Here is a 23,655-nt window from a genome sequence, read left to right on the forward strand (position 1 = left end):
GAGTGGTGACAAATGTGGATTTAGGAGGGAGGTTGAAAATCTGGTTGAGTGGTGCCACAACAACAACCTCTCACTCAATGTCAGCAAGACCCAGGAGCCGATTATTGACTTCAGGAGGATGAAACCAGTGGTCCATGAGCCAGTCCTCATCGGGGGATCAGTAGTGGAACTTTAAATTCCTCAGTTTTATAATTTCAGAGGATCTGTGCTGGGTCCAGCATGTGAATGCCATTACAAAGAAAGTACTGCAACGTTTCTACCTTCTTAGAAGTTTATGAAGATTTGACATGTCATCTAAAACTTTTGACAAACTTCTATAGATGTGTGGTGGAGAGTGTACTGACTGGCTGCATCACAGCTTGGTATAGAAACACCAACGCCCTTGTACGGAAAAGCCTACAAAAAATAGTGGATATGGGTATAAGCCCACCTCACCATTAAGCATATCTACGAGGAGCACTGTTGTAGGACAGTAGCATGCATCATCAAGGACTCCACTGTCCAGGCCAGGCTCTCTTCTCACTGCAGCTATCAGAAAGAAGATACAGTAGCCTCAGGACCCACACCACCAGGTTCAGGAACAGTTACAGTATTACCCCACAACAATCAGGGCCTTGAATCAGAGAGATAATTTCACTCAACTTCACTCACTCCATCACTGAACTATCCCCACGGAACTGAGCTCAGATTTAAGCACTATTCATCTCAACTTCTCTAAATTTATTGCTTATTTATTTATTATTAGTATTATTATTTCTTTTTTCTCTTTCTCTTTGCGTTTGCACAGATAGTTTTTGTTTTGTTGGTTGTCCACCCTGATAGGTGTGGTCTTTCACTGATTCTATTGTGTTTCTTGTTCTTACTATGATCACCACAATAAAATAAATCTCAGGCTTATATACGGTGACATACATGTACATTGATAATACATTTACTTTGAACTTTTGAACTTTGATCGTGATGCCTTAAATACTTCTACCATTCCAGTTCAAAGGAATTTGGAGTAATCAAGAGAGTACAACTGATAGTGAATTTCTGTATTACAAATTCCATAAGCAAGGTTACAGTACAATCAAGCTGAATTGCAAGAAATATTTTTGGTATGGGCTGAACTAGTGTAGCTCATTCATCCAGTAAAATAAATTTATTTAAAATCAATTAATAACACACCAAGTAACGAGAAGTTCAATCAAACAGTAAAACATAAAACACAAAGGGAAAAATAAAATGGGGAAGAATATAAAAGGTAAACACTACGGAAGTTGGAAATCTGAAATAAAACACAAGGTGATGAAAATACACAGCAAACCAGGCTCTGGAAAGACAAATATAGTTAACACTTCAAATCTTTAAATCTATTGCATGAGGGGGTACAGGACAGTTTAGTGTGAGGTTGTATGATGTTCTAAAATGCTCAGCATGTTATAAATTATTTGCATTAGAATCAGCATCTTTGGAAGCCGTACAGTAGGAGATGTGTTGGGTGAGGCAGAGCTGTAGAAAAAAAAGCGCTGGGAATCGGGAAGGAACATAGACAGGAGCTGAATCATAGCATCATATAGCATTGAAATGGGCCATGCAGCATTGAAAAGGACACCTGGCCCACCGTGTCCACACCAACCAGTGAACACTCATTTGAGTTATCCCTACCTTCTAACATTTGGCTCATAGTCTTCTATGCCTGGGTGATTCAAGTGCTTATCTAGACTCTTTTTAAATGGCGCCTGCTTACATAACTCTCTCAGGCAGAATATTTCAGGTACTTACCTCAATCTGTGTCAACAAGGTCCCTCCAAGACACCTACTAAACCTCTAAACCCTTACCCTGATTCTATGTCCTCGAGTTTTTTTTTCTACTCCTGCTAAGGGAAAGGGTTTCCTGCAGTCTACCTTACCCACACCCTTCATTGTTTTATTTACCTCTCTTTCGTCCACCCTCTCTCTTGACCACTTCTCCAGGTAAAGCAAACTCAGATGGCATGGTGCAGGGACAGAATTCAAGGGTTGAAAAGGGCTGGAGTTGAGATTGGGAGGGGAGTAGTTTGAACTGGGAAGGAGTTGGTAGTGGGAGGTGATTAGAGCAAGGTAGAAGAAGAACTTAAAAATTAAGGAAAGCGGGTTCTGAAGCAATTGATGAGATTAATTAACATAGAGGATATGAAAGGGTCATCAAAAAGCTGCTGAAGACTTCACCATCATATTATTGGGGAAGAAAAGTTGGGGTGTCGATGCGAGAAACCTCTGAGGATCTCCACATCTAGTTTGTTAAGACTCCTCAGGATCTTGCATGTTTCGGTTAAATCACCACTCAGTATTTTAAACGCCAACAGATAGAAGGAATCATCTCAAACATCTCCTTCAAAGACAACTCACGTATGCCATTTGGTAGCCTGATAAACACTTGCTGAACTGCTTTCAACAAAGGAGACCAGTGCTATCCAAAGCACCCCAGATCTCACCAGGTCTCACCAACACCCATTATATCTAAAGCATAATCTCCCTATTTTTGAACTCAATTCTCCAGTCAATAAACAATAACATTCTATTATTTTTCCTCCTTATTTGCCAGAAGAGCTTGGCAGATTTTTTGTGAATCATAAACTAGAACATCCTCTGCAGCTCAGATCTCTGCAATCTCTTATAATTTAGATAATGTGCCTTTTCTTATTTTTCCTGCCAAATGAACAGTTTCACATTTTCCTGCTTTACACTCCATTTCCCATATCCTCGTGCGCTCCCTTAACCCTTTGTTGCTTCCCTATAGCTTCTTGAAAACTTACTTTCCTACTTGCTCTTTAGTCAACAGCATATTTCGCAACCATTCACTCGGCTCTTCACTCATTCGCTGTTTCGCTTTTCAGCATCTGCTCATTTCTCTTGCCAACTAGAAAAATACCCATTCATGACAGCCCTTGGTTTCCTGTTCATCAGCTAAACTTCTCTCCTTACCATAAGCCCATAAGACATAGCTGCAGAATTAGGCCATTCAGCCCATCAAACCTGAACTTCCATTCCATTGTAGCTGATTTTCCTTCTGACTGCCATTCTCACAACTCCCTGTAAACCTTAACTCCCTTACAAATCAAGAATCTGCCAGTCTCTGCCTTAAATGACTGCCTGCAACAAATTCCACACATCAGCCACCCTGTGGCTAATGTTTCCCTTCATCAACAACATATATTACCTCTTCAATAACCTCCAATAAGTTAATCAAACAAAGTTTCCCTTTCATTATCTTATTTGATATTGTCATCTTGAAGGAATTGGAACCAAAAGCTACGTGGTTTAGGAAGGAACTTTAGAGCTTTGAGCATTAACAGCTGAAGGTGTAATAACTGTTGGTGGAGCAGTTTAAAGCTGAGAACGGTTGATTTCTAGAAGGTAAGATATAGATTAATGGTGCAGCTACTCAAATGTTCCCTACTGCATTTTGTGGGAGAACGCTGTTGGAAAGAGGCAGAATACCTCACTGTCAGCAGGGATGAAAATCAGAGTTCTCATATACTGGACAGACCAATGTTTTGAATGTTATAGTAAATTGCATTCCCTTTTGCCTGGGCAACAGTAAATGAGCAATTCAGACTTGGCACTGCAAAAAGAAACCCATCAATCACAAAAAATCATGCAATCGTAGAGTGCAGCAGGAGGCCTTCAGCCATGCTGGCACGTTACAAGGGCAACCCAGTTGGAATCATTCTCTGGCTCTTTTGCAATTGATTTTGTTTCCAGTATTTAGTTGAAAAAAAGGGATTAACAGAAATTGTTAGAATAGGAAATCAAATCAAAATTCTGAAATTACAGAGCAGCTCAAGGAACATCCATAAAAAGAAAGACAGTTTTTGACTGACTTTTTAAAAAATCACTATACATGTTCAATTAAAGCATAAAATGCAATCAAAGCTTCATGTATGTGCCAAAGAAGAACCGGGTTCACAAAATGGGCTCACAACCCTGCTAGCTATCTACTCTGATCAAGGATTCTAAACCAGATACTAATGACCTTCTGCTTCTTGACATTGATACGACCCTCCCATATTACATACTGCTATACAGTGTAATTAGGACTGTAATGTGCTCAGCAGGAGGATATGATTCTGAACGAAATAATCAACTGTCGGCCAGACCACTATTTTCTCAGCTAAAAATAGATGTTCTGCAACTAAAAGTTATCCATTTATACCATATATTGTTCAGTGGTCAATAATAACCAAGCAAAGCATTATTAGCTTTATTAGTAAGACAGAACTTCACCCCATTGAGATCATTTGTCACTCACAGGCGCACTTGGCTATTGTGCTTAGCAGGGGACTTGAATATTCTGCCGATAGGCTGCAGCTGTTTTTGATTGATTGATTTATTTAGAGATGCACTATGGAACTGTATGAACTGCTCCACCCAGCAAACCACCTAGTTAACCCTTGCCTAATCAGAGGACAATTTACACTGATTATTTAACCTACTAACCAGTATGTCTTTGGAACAAGGGAGGAAACTGGAGCACCCGGAGGAAACCCAATGCTCACGGGAAGGACGTACAACTTCTTACGGAAGGCATTGGAGTTGAACTCTGACCTTTGACCTGCAATAGGGTTGCTATGCCACTGTTGTTAATATGAAACACAAAACTTCCCAGTGGCATCTAAATGAAACACACACCAAACATAGTTAGTTTTGCCCTCCCAAAAATGGTTTTGGCCATGTAATATGAGAATTGGAGACACAAGGGAGGCTGCAGGTGGGGGGATATGGAGACGAAAACAAACTGATGGAACCCAGCAACTTAAGCAACATGAGTGGAGGAGAAGGGATAATTAATATTTTGGGAAGAGATCTTGTACGAGATCCCACAGCAGGGTCTCAACCTGAAATATTAACCATCCCTCTGCCTCCACAAATGCTGTTTGACCCACTGAGTTTTCCAGCAATTTGTTCTGTGACGTGATAATTGTTTTAACTGAGCAATTTTGTGTGGAGGTAAAATACTACCCCACTTTACTTAAGGCAATATAGAATCAATATATAACTTAGTGCTTTTTAAGGAATGAAGGAATAGTGGAGACAGTGTGAAAACAACATGTGATTAAATGTTTTACAGAATGAAATAGCTGAAAAGAAAATCCTGTAAGTATTAGCATTAAGGGCAAAGAGAAAAAGGAAAATCATTTTAATGGTGTTTTTTTCATCTATTTTTATCATTTATACTTTATCTCCTACACTTACTCTCACAAGAACATTATCGTTTTATTGCTCAAGAATCTGCACAAGTACATCTGAGCACAAGTGTAATGAAAAGCATTGCTGAAGCATCACAGAAACACAACATTTCAGCCATGCCTTTGGCTTCCATGATTTTACTTTAGATGCATTAATTTGGGATCTACTTTTATACTGCCCTTTAATTTGTGTCTGAATACTCTCCTTGTCCATAATTTCCTTTTACAGTTCTTCTCAGTACTTTTGTGTTTGGAATTTGGTTTTTCTCTGAACTATGAACCCAAAGTACCCACAGGACAATTTTCCCAACTTATAACAGGAGTTCCCAAGTCTCTAATATGAGTTCATGCATCTTTCTCCTGTTTGCCTAGAACTAGTTACTTCATTAGAGGTTTATCGTCATTGCTGAGGACAACAAGATTACAGTGCTTCTCCATTCAGGGCAAACCAGCACTCTGGCAATTCAATTACTGAAAACATAATGACTAAATTTAAAAATAATGTCTGATTTACAACTAAGTTACAACTGAATTAAAAACAAACAGCTCTAAAATGGGGCAATGTTCAGTTACACAACAGCCCTGGGGAAAATTCTGCTTTTCAGTCTGGATAACCATGCAGAGATGTTTTTGTATGTCCTGCTGGATAGTCCAAGATTGAACAGGTGGTCTACTACATGACAGTATGGTACACTAGCTGCAACAAGATTGACCAAAAAGCACTTCAGTGAGTAATTGTGACAGCACGGAACGTCATTGGGACAACAACTACCAGATATGGAAACCATCTACACGATATCTATGGCGGGCTCACAAAATCGTGATGGACTCATCGTGTTCAATCTCCTACCATCTAGCAGAAGATGTTTCTGTACCTCTGTATGCTCTTTCATTGCTTTTGTAATTAATCCAATCACTGTGGTGTTGTCTGTAAACTTGATGGTTCATTTGGTGGCATGGGCATGCTTTCCATTTGATGCCTAATGTTGTATAATGAGCACCTCAAACTTCCCTACTGTTTCTTCATTATTTTCTATTTATCCACTTTTCCAGAGTCTGGGTGTCACTGTCAAGGCCAGTACTTATTCTGTTTTTTAATTATCCTTGAAATGTATAGATTATTGGATCAACTCAGAGGGTATTTAATCATATTTGTATTAGTCGAGATTCATACTTAGGCTAGATTAGGTAAAGATGGCATATTTCCTTCTCTGAGGGACATTAATGAACTGAATGGAGTTTGCAACAGTCTTGTAGTTCTGAGATCATCATTACTATTGATTTTTTTTAACTTAAAGATTATTAACCTGGATTTAAATTCCATGGCTACTATGATTTGAACTCAGTTCCTGAATTACTACTCTAGTAATTTAATTTCCACACAACAATCAAAAAGATTCTGTTTTGAATCCTCAAACACGCCTTTCTATTCAAAGCCATGAAATATCTTTATTTAATACTGCCATCTATCTTTTATTTTCTATTTGATTTCTGAATATTCTTCACCTTGTTTGAGTCAGGTCATTGTGCTACCCAACACCAAAGTGCCAGGTCATAAACTGAACTTATATCAGATCTGAATACATTGGAAATGAGAAGCATATACATTTAATATTTAATCAATTCAGTGAACCAGTTATGTTATGGTATTTTCTTGTAAGCAATCCAGGAGGTATAATCTTCAATCTATCTAATTCATAACAATCTCAGGCACTGATCCGACTTGTAAATTTATAATCAGCAAATTTATAATCAAAAGCTAAAATACAGAACTGTCCTTCTACGTTCATTATTTATTTAGTCAGTCAATTCAATCTATTAAGTTCATACACATTCATGTACTTATTTTAATTATTTTCTTACACAAATTTAAAAGCTGTTAACTAGAATTATAATGATCATAAACATTTTTGTTAATAATTTTTTGTTAACTGACATTTGAATGTTAGAAAAAATAAGATAATTCACTCACTCAATGACTATTTCATTTGCTGAAAGGAGGTTGCAGAAATAATTACCGGTAAACTGGTTTGTACAGAACTGTTTGGTGAGCCAAATTTAGACTTTATTAACTCCAAAGCATAGACTAGATGGTAAACCCTATGCAATTCCTTGATGAGAGATTATGATGAAGTGGTTAAAGATTTATCTTTTGTCCTTAATGAATATTCTTGTCAGAGTATCAATCCCAGTGCTCTCACATAAAGCTTGTATTAAATTACTGTCTCCACTATCTTAACCAAGACATTAACTTGTCATTCTTAATTGACAAAACACTTGTGGTAAATTAGCAGAGGAAGAAATTTGATGTGAGCATTTGCCATTCATATAATATCAGTTGCAATAATTTCCAGGTTATCTATCATTGTACACCTATGTTCCATATTTCTAGTGTTCAATGACAAAGTACATTCTCTTAATAAAATGGAAACATCATATGTAAAGTGAAATATTGTCCAATATTGATGATTGATTATTGCTTGCAGGAGGCGTTCACAATGGTGAATATGTGTCATGGCTGTACTGCTATGACCCAATCATGGACGTATGGGCCAGGAAACAAGACATGAACACCAAACGGGCCATTCATGTTCTGGCAGTGGTGAATGATCGTCTGTACGCTATTGGGGGAAACCATTTAAAAGGTGTGCTTTACTGATGATGAAGGTACTGGATTATAAAGATTTTATATATGAGATGGGCCACATTATTGGAAGCCCAACTATATATTGTGTTTAGAAGAAAAACAGGGAGGTGTTAAGCCTGAAGCCACTATCAGTGCATTTACGTTACAATGGATTTGCTGTAGATTTGCCCTTGTCCATTGGATGAAGCCAGGATACGTTCATCGGGTTTAGCTCTGACTAGATCATTAAAATATAAAAACTGCATGGATAACTTGCCAATTATCAACATCTGCTTAATAACATGATTTTACCAGGTAATGATTTCCCTGTCAACTTATGCATTAAAACATTGAACACAGAACAGTACAGCACAGGAACAGGCATTTCAGCCCATGTTGTGCTCAACTAAGGATGCCTAATTAAACTTGTTCCTTCTGCCTGTACATGGCCCCTATGCATCTATTCTCTGTATAGACAAGTGTCTATCTAAGAGCCCCTCAAATGCTTCGGTTGTACCTGCCTCTGCCCCCAGCCCTGGGAACTCATTCCAGGCACTCATCACTCTCTGTATAAAAAAAATCTTGTCCCACACATCTTTTTTGAACTTTCCACCTCTCCATATAACCATTAAACAATTACAGCACGGAAACAAGCCATCTTGGCCCTTCTAGTCCGTGCCTACGCTTACAATCACCTAGTCCCACTGGCCCACACTCAGCCCATGACCCTCCATTCCTTGCCTGTCCATATACCTATCCAATTTTACTTTAAATGACAATACCGAACCTCCCTCTACCACTTCTACTGGAAGCTCGTTCCACACAGCTACCACTCTCTGAGTAAAGATATTCCCCTTCATGTTACCCTTAAACTTTTGACCCCTAACTCTCAAGTCATGTCCTCTTGTTTGAATCTCCCCTACTCTCAATGGAAAAAGCCTATCCACGTCAACTTGATCTATCCTCCTCATTATTTTAAATACCTTTATCAAGTCCCCCCTCAACCTTCTACGCTCCAAAGAATAAAGACCTAACTTGTTCAACCTTTCCCTGTAACTTAGGTGCTGAAACCAGGTAACATTCTAGTAAATCTTCTCTGTACTCTCTCTATTTTGTTGATATCTTTCCTATAATTTGGTGACCAGAACTGTACACAATACTTCAAATTCGGCCTTCCCAATGCCTTGTACAATTTTAACATTACATCCCAACTCCTATACTCAATGCTCTGATTTATAATGGCCAACATACCAAAAGCTTTCTTCACCACCCTATCCACATGAGATTCCACCTTCAGGGAACTATGCACCAATATTCCTAGATCATTCTGTTCTCGCCTTAAATGCATATTAGACACTTTGACCCCTGGAAATGGAAACTAGCTGTGTACTCTATCACCGCCTCTTGGCCTCGCTCACTCCAGATAAAACAACTCTGGTTTTCTGATCCTTATGGCATGTGGCTAATCCAGAGAGATTCTGAGCCTCCATACCCTTCCCATAATGGAGTGACCAGAACTGAATGCAATACTCCAGATGTAGCCTAACCACATTGAGGCAGAGGTTGATAGATTCTTGATTGGTCAGGGACCAGGCAGGAGATTGAGGCTGAGAGGGAAAATGGATTAATCATGATGAAACAGCGGAACAGACTCATTGGGCCACATGGCCTAATTCTGCTCCTATATCTTATGGTCTTGTAGTCTAAACAGACTTTTATAAGGCTGCAACATAACTTCCTAATTGAACTTCCTGCTGAAACAATTTTTTTCATCTGCTTTCCAATGATTCCAGGCCCATGACCGTGGTACTGGGGACACTACATGCTCAATGAACATTTTGGTTTTGAAACTGCATTGCTGTGAGAGTGGATTTTAATCTCGCAATGCAGTGAGAATAGTTTGGGGAGTCTTTCTTGTGGGTGGGACACCTGTTTTTTTTAATCCTAGGCAGCATTTCTCAGCTGCTCCATTTACATTAGTTCTGGTTTTCTGACCAATTAGGCAGAACAGACACAATGACAACAGGCATGCATCAATTTCAACTTGGGTTTTTTAAAGGCACAGTTCAAGCATTACGTTTGATGGGTTCCGGATACATGGACAGTGGACAAGTGAGTTGCCCCGCCCCCCAGCCCAGGTTCACTGAAGCTTTGCCAGATGTTGTATTGAAGGCAGCAATGGGATACAGAGGCCTCATATTCCCTACCGATAGGAGAAAGAATCCTGTATCTGACATGGCGAAGACTTGCCTAGAGGTACTTGTAAAGTCAGCAACAAGAGCGCAATTCCGTGCTCCAGATCAGTGAAGCTGGGCGCAACAGCACAAGTACCCACATATGTAGGCAAATCTAAGTTCCTTACTCTGCCCTTTTAATTCTATTATAACACATCAGATCTCACACCACATTATCTTGCATGTGGACATATCCGTCTCTGTATAGGAGCTTAATCACATCTTCATCAGTGGAGTGTAAACACAAGAGATCCTGCAGATGGTGGAAATCCAGAGTAACACACATGGAATTCTTGACTAACTCAACAGGTCAGGCAGTATCTGTGGAAAAGAATAAAGGGTCAATATTTCAGACCAAGACCCTTCATCAGGACTGGGCAACTTTTATGACAGCAGTCTCATCTTTTTTCAAGATCATGACTTGCGTTAATACTTGGCTTGAACATACACACTCCTTCCATCCACCTGTCTCTTGCAGCATTCTTCTCATTCTCCAGTCTTTCCTTTCCCTTCTTCCAGAAAACTGGAGAGGAGCAGAGGGGTTGAGGTGGTCCTCCAACCATCAGCCACAAACACAGACTTAAAAGGAAGCTATAAAGATAGCTGGGAAATTAGAATACACACCCTCTGAAGGAGAGATGGGGATCTTACCTATTTTGTGATAGAATCTTATGTCATTGAGCCATCAGAGATTATTATACTTTATAATATTATAATAATCGAGGGCTCACAGGCTGAGCCAGCATTGAATTCCTCATCCCAATTGCCCTTAAGAAAGTAGTAGTGAGCTGCGTTCTTGAAATGCTGCCTACCTTGAGGTGTAAGTATGTGCATTCATCTGAAATGGATATTAGTAAGGATGAAAACTGATCATGTGTATAAGCAAAGTCATAAAAATTCCTAGCTTCAAGATTGCAATTCATACCATCACTCTCCCAAAAGGCCTTCACTCATTTCTCGAGGCGGCAGCATGAGGTAAACAGGAGCAGAAGAGGTTGCTCTGTGAATGTGATATCAGAAAATAAAGGCTTTCCACCCACATCCAGTACACGCTCGATAAATCAGTGGGTTTATACACCGTGCCTTAGATATCATGTACAGAAGCAGAAGCATCACTGGAAATTTTCAGATCTGCCCTATCTCTGGGGCAATTAATCAACTGGAATCTCAGGTGCTGCCTGAAGGAATGTTTGGATGCAAGCTCTGTGGTAGTGAAGAGATGAACGCGTTGAAATAATGTCCCTGCACTATCCCTCCAGAGAGCAAGGCCAAACCTCCTCTCATTCGGGCTTGCATCATCCATGGTAAATTTAGTGCATGCAGCAGAGTTCACAAACGAGATATTAGTTATCTACCTAATACAGTGTAACTCAGGCAACCCAGTAGCCTTGTGGATGGAGTAATGCTATTACAGTATCAGAGTTGAGTTGAAATGACTTTATTACTTACATCCTTCATATACATGAGGAGTAAAAACCTTTACGTTATGTCTCTGTCTAAATGTGCAATGTGCAATTTATAGTAATTTATAATAAATATTATGTACAAGAGGATAGTCAATATAACATAGAAATACAATTGTATCAGCTTGAATTAATCAGTCTGATGGCCTGGTGGAACAAGCTGTCCCGGAGCCTGTTGGTCCTGGCTTTTATGCTGCGGTATCATTTCCCAGATGGTAGCAGCTGGAACACTTTGTGGTTGGGGTTACTTGGGTCCCCATTGATCCTTTGGGCCCTTTTTAATCACCTGTCTTTGTAACTGTCCTGTATAGTGGGAAATTAACAACTACAGATGCGCTGGGTTGTCCACACCACTCTCTGCAGAGTCCTGCGATTGAGGGAAGTACAGTTCCCATACCAGGCAGTGATGCAGCCAGTCAGGATGCTCTCAATTGTGCCCCTATAGAAAGTTCTTAGGATTTGGTGGCCCACACCAAACTCTTCAACTGTCTGAGGTGAAAGAGGCGCTGTTGTGAATTTATCACCACACAGCTGGTATGTACAGGCCACGTGAGATCCTCAGTGATGTTTATGCCAAGGAACTTAAAGATGTTCACCCTCTCAACCCCAGATCCATTGATGTCAATAGCCTGTCTCCATCCCTCCTGTAGTCCACAACCAGCTCCTTTGTTTTTGCGACTTTGACGGAGAAGTTGTTTGAATCTGGGTTCAGTTTGGAGTTTGCATGTACTCCTCATGACCACATGGGTTTCCTTCTACAATTCAAAGACATGCGGGTTCGGAGGTTAGTTGGTCACATGGGTGTAACTGTGCAGCTCAGGCTCACTGGGCCAGAAGGGCATGTCTCTAAAATAATGAAAACACAACAATATGTGCTGACTAAGATGTTTCTCATGAAGAACTTTGAAATAATCCTTATTTGTAGAGGTTGAGAGCTACATCAGTTTGACAGCCACAGACAAAACATGCTCACCAAGTTCCGGTAGTAAGTCTGGATCAAGTTCAGTCGCCACTGACTGTGATAGTTTGAGCCTCCTGAGCCCAGACCTGATCTGACAAGGTGAGCAAACTGAGCCTCCTGTGAGCAGATTATGCAGATCACTCTTCTGTCGTGTTAGTTGGTCCTGTGGCACACCTGGTCAGCTGTCACTCTGGTCCCACCGTGTTGTGGCATCACCCGCACTTTTTTTTTAACTGTCAGTGAAGAACCACGAGCTGCAGTAGGCAAGTGAAAATATCTAAAAGCAGGAAGATAGAGAATAAGGTTAACACTTGTCCTCTTAAAAACTTCTCCAAGCTTGTCAAGAAATGAATCAATACTGTCACTTGGGAGAACAGCTGGGAGCTTGCAGAGCTTGTGGGGAGATTACATTTTAAGCTGTTCAGCTTTCATCCACTGCTCCTCTGCTTTCAGTAAGCTTTAGTTTCTGCAAGCTCAGGAAGCCCACACATCCTAGGTTAAACCATGATGCTGCTGCTAAAATATATCCTAATGACCAATCTGTGTCTCATGTGACCTCCTCAATCCCTGCCTGCCATGCTCGGCTTGAATCTGGGAACCAAGGAGTTTGCATATTGTTTTTCTTTGCCAAGTACTTTTGTGAATTTAAACCACTATTGTATGCAAAGCTGAGTACTCTCAGCTGTTAAAATATCTCACCCACCAACCCCAGAGTCTCCATTAACTGCAGATTAAAAAGATTAAGTGTCCAAATTTGATAGCCCTTGAAAACCTGATTCTGAAATGCCACAGGTGTTCCACCTCTGAGACGTACTGTATGTTTAAGCTGAATGCCTCATTCATGCTTCTTATTTGGTTATCTTAAGTTCTACAGATCATTACTATTAATGATAAATAAATGATGGCCAAGAACTAAACCTTAGGGCACTCCACTGGTCATATCCTTCTAGCTTGAGAAAGACCCACTTATTCATTGCAAACACATTTCCCATAATACTATTCCCGTTCACCAAAATTTTATATATCACATGCCTTCTGAAAATATGAACACACTATGTTTTCAGGTTCCACTGTCATAAAATCCTTCTTCTTGTATGCATTTCTGGGTGTAACTAGTCTGCATAGAAGCCTGAATGCAATAAAAAGTTCTTCAGAGCCTTCTGTATAACTCCTGATGGACTTAAGTGCAACGCATAATGCTTAAAACAGCGGAAAACACAGTAGCAGCAAGAATCATTCAATAACTAATGTAGAAGTAATGAATGATTCTTTTTATGAGGGATGGCGCTCACCCTGTTGCACCATTCTCAGACGAAGGAGTGTAGTGTAGCGATGAGTTGCAAAACAGCAATCCTGAGGTTAGATCAATGTTCACAATGACTGATGTCCTGACCTGCCTACCTAGCACATTGCAAATGGACATGGTGCATACCACAAAATTGAGCATGAAACACGGATGCCTATTTGATGCTCAAAATGGCTAAAGAATGGGAAGGACTGGTCTGAAGTCATCTCTGCTATTTTTTGCCAAGCACTGGGCTTCAGTCAAACAGCTGTACCCACCTACTCTGCTGCTCTGTTTCAGATTAATTATTTTATAGTGAAGTTAATCTGCGTAGTTTGGAGTTTATTCACTCTCTGCTTTAAATCACTTCATTATGCCAGCCCTATTTAATTTACTGACATTATTTAAAAACATTCATTTGTCACATATTTTTCATTTTTTTACAAGTTTTATTTCTATTAAATTATAGTTTTTGAGGTCATTCTCCTCGTATTATTTAATGTCTTTGATATATTGTTCTGTTCTGATTGCTTGTGTTATTTCTAAATTTCAAAAACCATTTGATTAAATATCGGCCCCGTTATTAAAAGAGCAGCTGCTTTTATGTAATCAATAAATCTTGCAACTGCCGTTTATATTAAATAGTCAGATTTTCATTTAATTTATAAATTTGTAGGGAAGACCACTGCAGTAAATGGTATTTAATTTGTATAATAAATGTTCTTGTTTATAGCTCAGCTGATTTGCCATCTTCTAACCAGTATATTGCATTAGCACACTCATGATAAATTTGTATATTGTTCATGCAAAATTGGGACAGCAGATTGGTAATTTGAGCTGGTGGAAGGGGTCAGTTAATTAATATGACTCCAGAACCACAGCAAAGGTGAGACAAGATTCAGAAAAGAGAGAAGCAATGCTCGAAATAGAAGGCAGAAACTAATGAGAGTGTTTGGAAGGCAGAGCAAAGAGCAGTTGGAAATTAAACAAAAAGGAGTCTGATCTGGCTTAATGGTGTGTGTTTAAATGCAATGAATATGAGTTGAAGGCACAGGTGGGCATCTGGAGACAAAAAAGTGTAGTTGCTAGGATCTAGAAAAAGAATATAACACTGGAAGACCTCAAATGGATCAAGCATCATCTGAAGAGCAAAAGGTGCAAGTCAACTTTTCAGGTCAAGACCCTACATTGGGACTGAGAGGGAAAAGGAAAGTTTGGCAGTAGTATGAGTGGGGGTGAGATAGGTGGAATCCAGTGGGGAGGGAATGAGGAGCAGCTGGAACCACATGGCGGAGGTACGTGAACCAGAGGAGTAATATATTTTCTTTTATTAAATAATAACTTATATGGGAAAGGAATGATTCTGATTACAAAATGAGATGGAAAACATATATTGTATGATGGTAGTGGTTGAAGGAACAATTATAGGAGTGAGAAGTGATGATATGTTGAAAGGGACACCAATTTAACTGTATCAATTGAGCAATCACACTGCAGAAGTATACAACAGACATCCAAATATTTAGATGGAGAGAGAGTAGCAAATGTGAGAAAATTCTGGTCAATAAGGGTAATTTTTCCATTGTAGGAAAAGCAATCCTTTGAATAAGAGTAAACATGAGGAAATCTGCAGAGCTTCTCAATTTGGACCTTCTGAGGATCCCTAGTGTTGTTCTTTGAATAAGAGTCCTTGGTAGCCTGGCCAAAAAGGTCTAAGGATTGGATACAGATGGCATTACTATGAGCTTAATATAGTAGAAGGAAAATTTTAAAATGTTATGAAAAAGTTGTAGAGAATCTAAAGATGTTTTATAATTATATAAAGAACAACGCAATATTTTGAGGAAAGAAGAGGGCCAATCAAGGAATTAAAGGATACCGTTGTGGGGAGGCAGAAGTGGTGATTAAGGATCTCAATGAATTCATTGTGGCTTTTTACACAGAAGAAGGGAACATCATAGTTAAAGAGGAAGAATGTGAAATATTTGAAAGGACAAATACAGGCAGAGAAGAAAATAGAGAAGGAATTCTAATGGGGTTTTACATCTTTGAAAGTGGACAAATCTAGAGGCCAGGATGAAATACTATATATCACGGACTTAAAAAAAAGCAACAGTAGAAATATTGGTCATACTGTATAATTGATAGGGAAGAAGAAAGCTTCAGACTACAGGTGGATGGAGACTATTTGGTTATTTAAGAAGTAAAATGGCTAATGGAACTCAACCTAGATAAGTAGGAAATAATCGATCTGGGGAGCTGTAGCAAAGTAAGGGAATGTTTGAATACTGAAAAGTGCAGAGGAACAAAGAGACTTTGGTGTGTAGGTCCATAGATACAGAAAGATAGCAGGAAGGTTGATAGGGTGATTAAAAAGGCAAAAGGGATGCTTCCCTTTATAAGCTAATGCTTCGATTCTAAGAGTAGGGAGAGCATGCTAGAACTATATACCACACTAGAAAGGACCCGGCATTTTTATCGTGCATATTTCTGGTCAGTACATCTTAAAAAATGGTAAATATAACAAGAAATTTACAATGATCTTGCCAGGATTGAAAATGTAGAAATCTGAATAAAGTTTATTATCACTGGCATACAAGTATGTGGTGTATTTTTTATTTTCAGGCAGCGGTACTTCCCAATACATAATAAAAATATAAATTACAATAAGAAGTTTATATTAAAAATTAAATTAAGTAAGTCATGCAAAAAGAGAAATAAAAAATAGTGAGGTAGTGTTCATGGATTCATTGTGTCCATTCAGAAATCAGATGCCAGAAGGGAAGTAGCTCTTCCTGAAAAGTTGAGTGTGTGCCTTCAAGCACCTGTAGCTCCTCCTCGATGGTAGCAATGAGAAGTGGACATGTCCTAGGTAATGGGAGTCCTTGATGATACATGCTTCCTTTTTGAAGCATTACCTTTTGAAGGTATCCTGGATGCTGGGAAAGCCAATGCCCATGATGGCACCGGCTGAGTTTACCACTTCCTGCAACTTTTCCAATCCTGCGTAGTGGCCCCTCCATACCAGATGGTGATGCAACCAGTTAAAATTTGTGAGAGTCTTTGGTGACATACCAATTCTCCTCAAAATCCTAACGAAATATAGCCACTGCCATGGCTTCTTTGTAATTGCATCAGTATGTTGGGCCGAGATCTTCAGAAATATTGACACCCAGGAACTTGAAACTGCTCACCCTAGTGCAAGGTTGTTGTTGCGAGACCACTTAAACAGCTGATCTGTCTCACTCCTAAATGCCTCCTAGTCATCTTCTGAAATTGTGCCAACAATACTTGTGTCAGTGTCACATCTATAGATGGTGCTTGAGCTGTGCCTGGCCACACAGTCATGGGATCCGAGAGAGTAGAGCAGTGGGTTAAGCACGCATCCTTGAGGCGCACCAATTGTTGATTGTCAGTGAGGCATAGATGTTATTTCCAATCTGCACTGACTGTGGTCTCCTGATAAAGAAATCAAGGATCCAGTTCCAGAGGGAGGTACAGAGGCCCAGGTTTTTAAACTTGTTGATTAGAACTGAGGGTATTATTGTCTTCAACACTGAGCTGCAATCACTAAACAGCAGCCTTACTGAAGTATTGCTATTGTCTAGGTGATCCAAGGCTAAGTGGAGAACCAGTGAGATTGCATCTGCTGTAAACCTATTGTAGTGAAAGACAAATTGCAGCGGGTCCAGGTCCTTCCTTAGGCATGAGCTGATTCTGGCCATGACCAACCTCTCAAAGCACTTCATCACAGACAACATGAGGGGTAGTCATCAAGGCAGCTCACCTTGCTCTTCTTGGCCACTGGAGCAATTGTTTTGCTTTTGAAGTAGGTGGGAACCTCCAAATGCAGCAGTGAGAGATTGAAGATGTCCGTGAACAGTCACACTAGTTGGTTTGCACAGGTTTTCAGTGCCTTACCAGGTACACCATCAGGGAGTGATGCTTTGCCAGGGTTCACCCTCTTGATAGATGTTCTGACAAGGTTCCAAGATACTGAAGAGATTTGCACAGTGGTAGTTTTATTCTCCCTTTCAAAGTGTGCAAAAAAAGGTGTTGAGCTCATCTAGGAGTGAAGCATCACAGCCATTCATGATGTTTGGTTTCACTTTGCAGGAAGTAATGGCCTGCAAATGCTCCCAGATCTGACAGAAATCTGATTCCCTTTCTGCCTTCGATTGGAATTGGGTTTTTTTGCTTTTATAATAGGCTTCTGTAGCTCATACCTGGACTTCTTGTAGAGTTCTGGATCACTGATGCACCATCAATAACTCTCGGAGACGGGAGTTAGCTGCAAGAAACCACCACACAACATCCTGGAGACTGAGGGGGGAGCAGTGCCTCCAACCGCCTTTATACAGGGGTCTGTGGGAGGAGCCACAGGAGCAGTCAGCAGAGGGGCGTGTCCAGACACGTATATGTAGTTCACCACAATCACTGTCCTTCAAAGCAGCAGATCTAGCTCTCAGCAGACTGCTGATCTCCAAGTTGAACTACTGCTTTTGGTTTGGGTATGAATGGTATGTTCTCAAAGGGACACACCCATCCACACAGGTCTTGATGAACGGTGCCATATTCATTCAGATTCAAAGATGAATTCCTGAATATTGTCCATTCCACCAACTTAAAGCAGTCCTGTAAATGTTCCTCCACCACCAGCACCACTGGTGCTGCGGCCTTTAGTCTCTTCCTATATATCAGGAGTGGAAGTATAGCAAGGTGATTGGACTTTACAAAGTGTGGCCGTGAGATGGCATGGTTAGCGTTCTTGATGGTGGTGTAACAGTGGTCCAGTGTGTTGGCTCCTCTGGTTCCACAGGTGATACGTTGGTGGTAGTTATTCAGAGACTTCTTCAAACTGGCCTGGTTGAAATCCCCTGCAATGATAGGAAAAGCAACCCGGTACGCTGTTTCGCGACAACTGACGATGAACTGAGGTGGAATGTACACCACTACCAGAATGATGGGGGAAAGAAGTTAAGATGACAACATGTCCATTTGAGCTGTCCTGCCTTTGTGGAGAATGGTGAATCCATCAGCCTGAGGTGCTACATCCAAAATGACAAATGTTAGCCATGTATGGTTCTGTGAAACAAAGTACACTGCAGTCCCTGATGCCCCTTTGCTACTGCAATCTTGCTCTGAAGTCTTCACTTTTACTCTCCAGAGACTGTACATTCACCAGCAGCATCGTCAGGAGTTGGGCTCTAAGGCCTCTGAACTTCAATTGTAGCTGGAAACCAGCACGCTGACCCCAATTCTGTTTTCTTAAAGTGGAACTGCACTCATGACCCAAATCTGCAGTCCGAGACATGCTGATTTTGAATATCAATAGACATCTTAAATCAATGTTGCTTACTGAAGTACCCATGGCTGTGACTGTAGATTTGAACTGTAGTAGTCCTAAATGGGAATTGATGATTCCTATCGGTGCTGCACCCAAAGACCCGCCACTTATGGGCGCCATCTCCCTTTTGTAAGGGAGATTGGCATGTTTGTTTTGGAACAAAGAAGATTGCAGGAGAGCTTTATTGAAAAATAATCCCTAACCTTTTATGGATGTGGTGAATTCAACAGTACAAATGAACTTAACACGTTAGTCTTCTCAAGAGCTACTAGAGATGGATAATAAGCACGAGCCTTGCTAGTGAGGCCCAGGTGCTATAACTGCATTGAAAAATCTTACAGAAATTCTCTGTAATTATATTTTAAGAAGAATGACAAAAATGATCTCATGAAACTAAATTCAATAAATATTTTGAATGATATTGTGATTAGTAAGCATTTTAATGTCCATAGTCAGTCTCCATTATGGTTTGGAATCAATGTGGCACATAATAGCAATGGCTATTAACTTATTTGAAAATCATTGTTTCCTTCCATAAGGTTAATACCATCTTGCTTGCTTGTTTTATTTACTGAATGATTGAACTGCTCTTGCAAATTGATGTGGTTTATTTCGGCAGTCTAACCATCAATTTGAAAATATCACCATAAAAAAACAAAGAGATAGATAAAGTTACTTTGTGTCATATAAAATGAAATTGTTGATTAAGAAAATAGTTAGGATTTGCAGTGATACAGAACATCAGTAAGTTTAATTTCTCTTTTAAAACTGGAACTACTTTCATTAACTGTTTTAATTGCTATGTGGCTAAGTATCTAAATTAGGCAGACAGCTGTAAGCCAGCTTTATTTACTGTCAAGAGCCGCACTGAAATAAGCAGAGATGTCAATAGTTAACTCAAGAACAACTGTTCTCAACTCAATAATTTGATTGAAAATGCTTCTTTTTGGTCTAGGTTTCTCACATCTTGACGTTATGCTCGTTGAATGTTATGACCCCAAAGGTGATCAGTGGAACATTCTCCAAACTCCTATCTTAGAGGGTCGCAGTGGTCCAGGATGCGCAGTGCTAGACGATAATATTTATCTTGTTGGTGGATACAGCTGGAGCATGGTGAGGTGGATTTGATACAATATTTTTTGTAATATTTCAATGATTATTTTGATGGTAAATATAAAATTGTATATACAACTATAGCTGGATGAACAATAGCAAGTCTTTTCTCATTATTCTGTTGCCAGTGCCTACCATTTCACACTTCTAAGTCAAAGTAGTGTTTCATGACAGAATACAATACCCTTTATTTTTTTTCCGTTATTAGATGACAATTCACCTAGATTCAATTGGATTTCTGGCTAACACCTATCACCCTATGATGTTTTCAGTTTTTTTAATGGAAAAATCAATATGGGTAGATCATTATCTGAGCATTGTGGTATGTGGATGTATTAACTCACACATTATGAGAAAACACAGTCAATGCACTGACTGGAACCCAATGAAATGTCTCTTTAAGTTGAAATTGAATGGTTGCTGATATTTTCTTTGACTGAGGAGACAGTTTTTGGTTAATAATCATAATTTTAACCACTACCTTTGATTTGGGCTTCAATGGACTGCTTCAGATCAAACAGTATTTCTGCACCAAAGGGAGAGTAACTTTGATAGGCCACAAAAACACCTTAAGAACTAGGAGCAGAATTAAGCTATTCAGCCCATTGAGCCTGTACTGCCATTCCATCACAGCTAATTTATTATCCTCTCAACCCCATTTCCTGCCTTCTCCCTGTAACCCTGGATGCCCTGATTAAACAAGAACCTGTTGACCTCCACCTTAAGTACACCCAATGACTTGGCTGCACAGCCACTTGTGGAAAAGAATTCCACAGATTCCCCAGCTAAAGGAATTTTTCCTTGGTTCAAAATTAAGGTCCCTCAATTCTCAGGCTATGTCTTCTGGTCTGCCTCTACAGTAAAAAAGATCTCTCCACATCCACTCTATCTAGACCTTTCAATATTCAATAGGTTTCAATGAGATCCTCCCTCATTCTCCTAATGTAGGCTCAGAGCCATCAAGTACTCCTCAAATTGCTCACAATACTCCAAGTGCAGTCTCACCAATGTCTTCCCACCAACTCAACCTGCAAGTTAACTTTTAGGCAATCCTGCATGCAGTGTGAATTCTATCATATTATCATCACTCCCTCCTAAAAGTTCCTTTATCTTAAGCTTCCTAATCAAATCTGGGTCATTACGTAACACCCAATCCAGAATTGTTATTCCCTTAATTGTCTCAATCACAACCTGTTCTAATAAGTTATCTTGTGGGTATTCTACAAATTCTTCTCTTGGGATTCAGCTCCAACCTGATTTTCCCAATCTACCTGCATATTGAATTCCCCGTGATTATCGCAACATTGTCTGTTTTACATGCCTTTTCTATCTCCCTCTGTAATTTGTAGCTCACATCCTGGCGACTGTTCGGAGGCCTGAATACAACTCCCATCAGGATCTTTTAACCCTTGCAGTTTCTCAACTCTACCCACAAGGATTCTACATCTTCCAATACTATGTCAGCTCTTTCTAAAGATTTGATTTAATTTTTTGTCAGTAGAGCCACCCCACCTCCTCTGCCTGTCCTTGTGATACAATATGTATCCTTGGTTAAGCTCCCAATTATGACCTTCTTTCAACCACGACACAGAGATGCCCACAGTGTCATACCTGCCAAAAGGGAATTTAGGCAGCATTTCAATGATTGTGCCATCCAGCAACCATTAGCCACATGGCTGTTGGTTGGAAACTTGAGTAGGGAATTGCACTACTAAAAGCCTCTCAAGGGGAAGGTGCTGGCAGACACTATGGAGAATGGTTTAACATGGAGAAAGGAGCAGGGAAGTTTCCTGATGCTGCGCTGGTAGCCCTGGAAGTGGAGATGGTAGTGAGAAGAGGGAAGCTGGAAGCCCCATAATTTTTCTACTCTGAGGTTCCAGATTTTGGTTCCTGCAAGGTAACATATTTTGATCAGACATCCATATGGTAGCAAAGGCTTCTCTCCCTGAACATCCTATGCAGATATAGCCTCTGCTAAGTTTCCACTTGTGCTTCCTTCTCCTTCTTCCTCTTCCAGCTTCTTAATATTTTCTATGTGCCCTCTTCTCATTGTGCTTATTCCAGTGGATTGCTTACTTGTGCAATTGGTTTGCAAGAAGCCTGAAGTTAGAAATCATCCTTCCATACGCTCCCTTTAACCCTTTTCCATATGAACCCCATCTATAAAGCATCAGACCCACAATAACAGCCAGGAGAAATCAATTAACAACAGCTATATATAGTTCATGATTATTGAAGAAGTGCTTTCTTGTTGCTGTGGTTAATCTCAGCAAAGAAAGGTAGAGGGAGGACATTAAAAAAATCAACAGTACTGAGCCAGTATCTCACTAAAATCAGATTATCTCTACCATAGAGTTTCATATTGCTTTACATATGTGGTTTAGTTATTAGTTTTTCATATGGTTTTGTTAATTTATTGCTGCAGGAATACAAAATACTACAGAAAATAGAAAATAAAGCGAGTTTGATAATAACCGGATTTAAGTCTCTTCCATCAAGGAATCTATGTTTCCTGGTCATTGAGTTGTTACCTATGGAGGTCTGAAGTTGAAAGTCTGAAAAAGCTCGCTTTGAATACACAACTGAAATATTCTTTGAATAAAGTTCAAAATAAGTTTATTATCCAAGTAAATGTATGTCACCATATACAACCTTGAGATTAACTTTCTTGCAGGCATACTCAATGAATCCAATAACCGTAATCGAATGGACTTAATCCAGAATGACTGTTCCTTAATTAGTTAAGAAGATTTGTAGATTTTATTAGTCTACTTACAATAAATGAATTGTGGAATTTTTCTGTATGCTAAGCTACTATTAAAGCCTAAAAATCACATACTTAAATTACCACAGAATTTTAATGATTAATATTAACTTTATGATAAAAAGTTAGATGTGATTCAAAACCTTAAAACATTTTCAGAATGATACAAGATGAATATACTTATATGACTTGAGTAATGGATGGCCAAAGGGTTTGTATATAGCATATATGTCAAACTCAAGGCCCGCGGGCCAAATCCGGCCCGCTGTGGAATTATCTTTGGCCCGCGAGATAATATCTAATTACTATTAAAGCTGGCCCCAGTAATCGAAGCGCCTATGGCGTATGATATGGCTAATGCTGAGTTTATTCCGGTACCAGGTTTTCAGGGTTTTTAGTGTTTATTCGGCAACCTTGCTCGGCAGTCTTCTTCATAAGAAACGGAATTTGTAAAGTGTAATTTGTAGTTATAGCAGAGACTGAGACACATGAGAGCAGGCTGAAAAAACGGAGGCAACGAAAGCTGCGTTCGCACGTGTCCGACTGATCCGGCCCGCATGAAGCTGCATTTTGCTCAATCCGGCCCGTGACCTAAAATGAGTTTGACACCCCTGGTATATAGGAACAAATATAATAAATTTTGGAATAG

At 39.7% G+C, this 23,655-nt stretch overlaps 1 protein-coding gene across 3 annotated transcripts in view; it reads left to right on the forward strand.

The window, feature by feature from the left end:
* The window catches only part of klhl14 (kelch-like family member 14), a 149,276-nt gene that overhangs the window by 120,151 nt on the left and 5,470 nt on the right, over positions 1–23,655 (forward strand). For all 3 annotated transcript variants that reach the window (XM_073043168.1, XM_073043151.1, XM_073043160.1), the window contains 2 exons: positions 7,700–7,858; positions 20,085–20,242. In XM_073043168.1, coding sequence (XP_072899269.1) covers positions 7,700–7,858; positions 20,085–20,242 — 317 coding nt within the window. The remainder of the gene's footprint in view (positions 1–7,699; positions 7,859–20,084; positions 20,243–23,655) is intronic.

Source organism: Hemitrygon akajei, chromosome 1 (genome assembly GCF_048418815.1).
Source record: "Hemitrygon akajei chromosome 1, sHemAka1.3, whole genome shotgun sequence".
NCBI classification, from domain to species: domain Eukaryota; kingdom Metazoa; phylum Chordata; class Chondrichthyes; order Myliobatiformes; family Dasyatidae; genus Hemitrygon; species Hemitrygon akajei.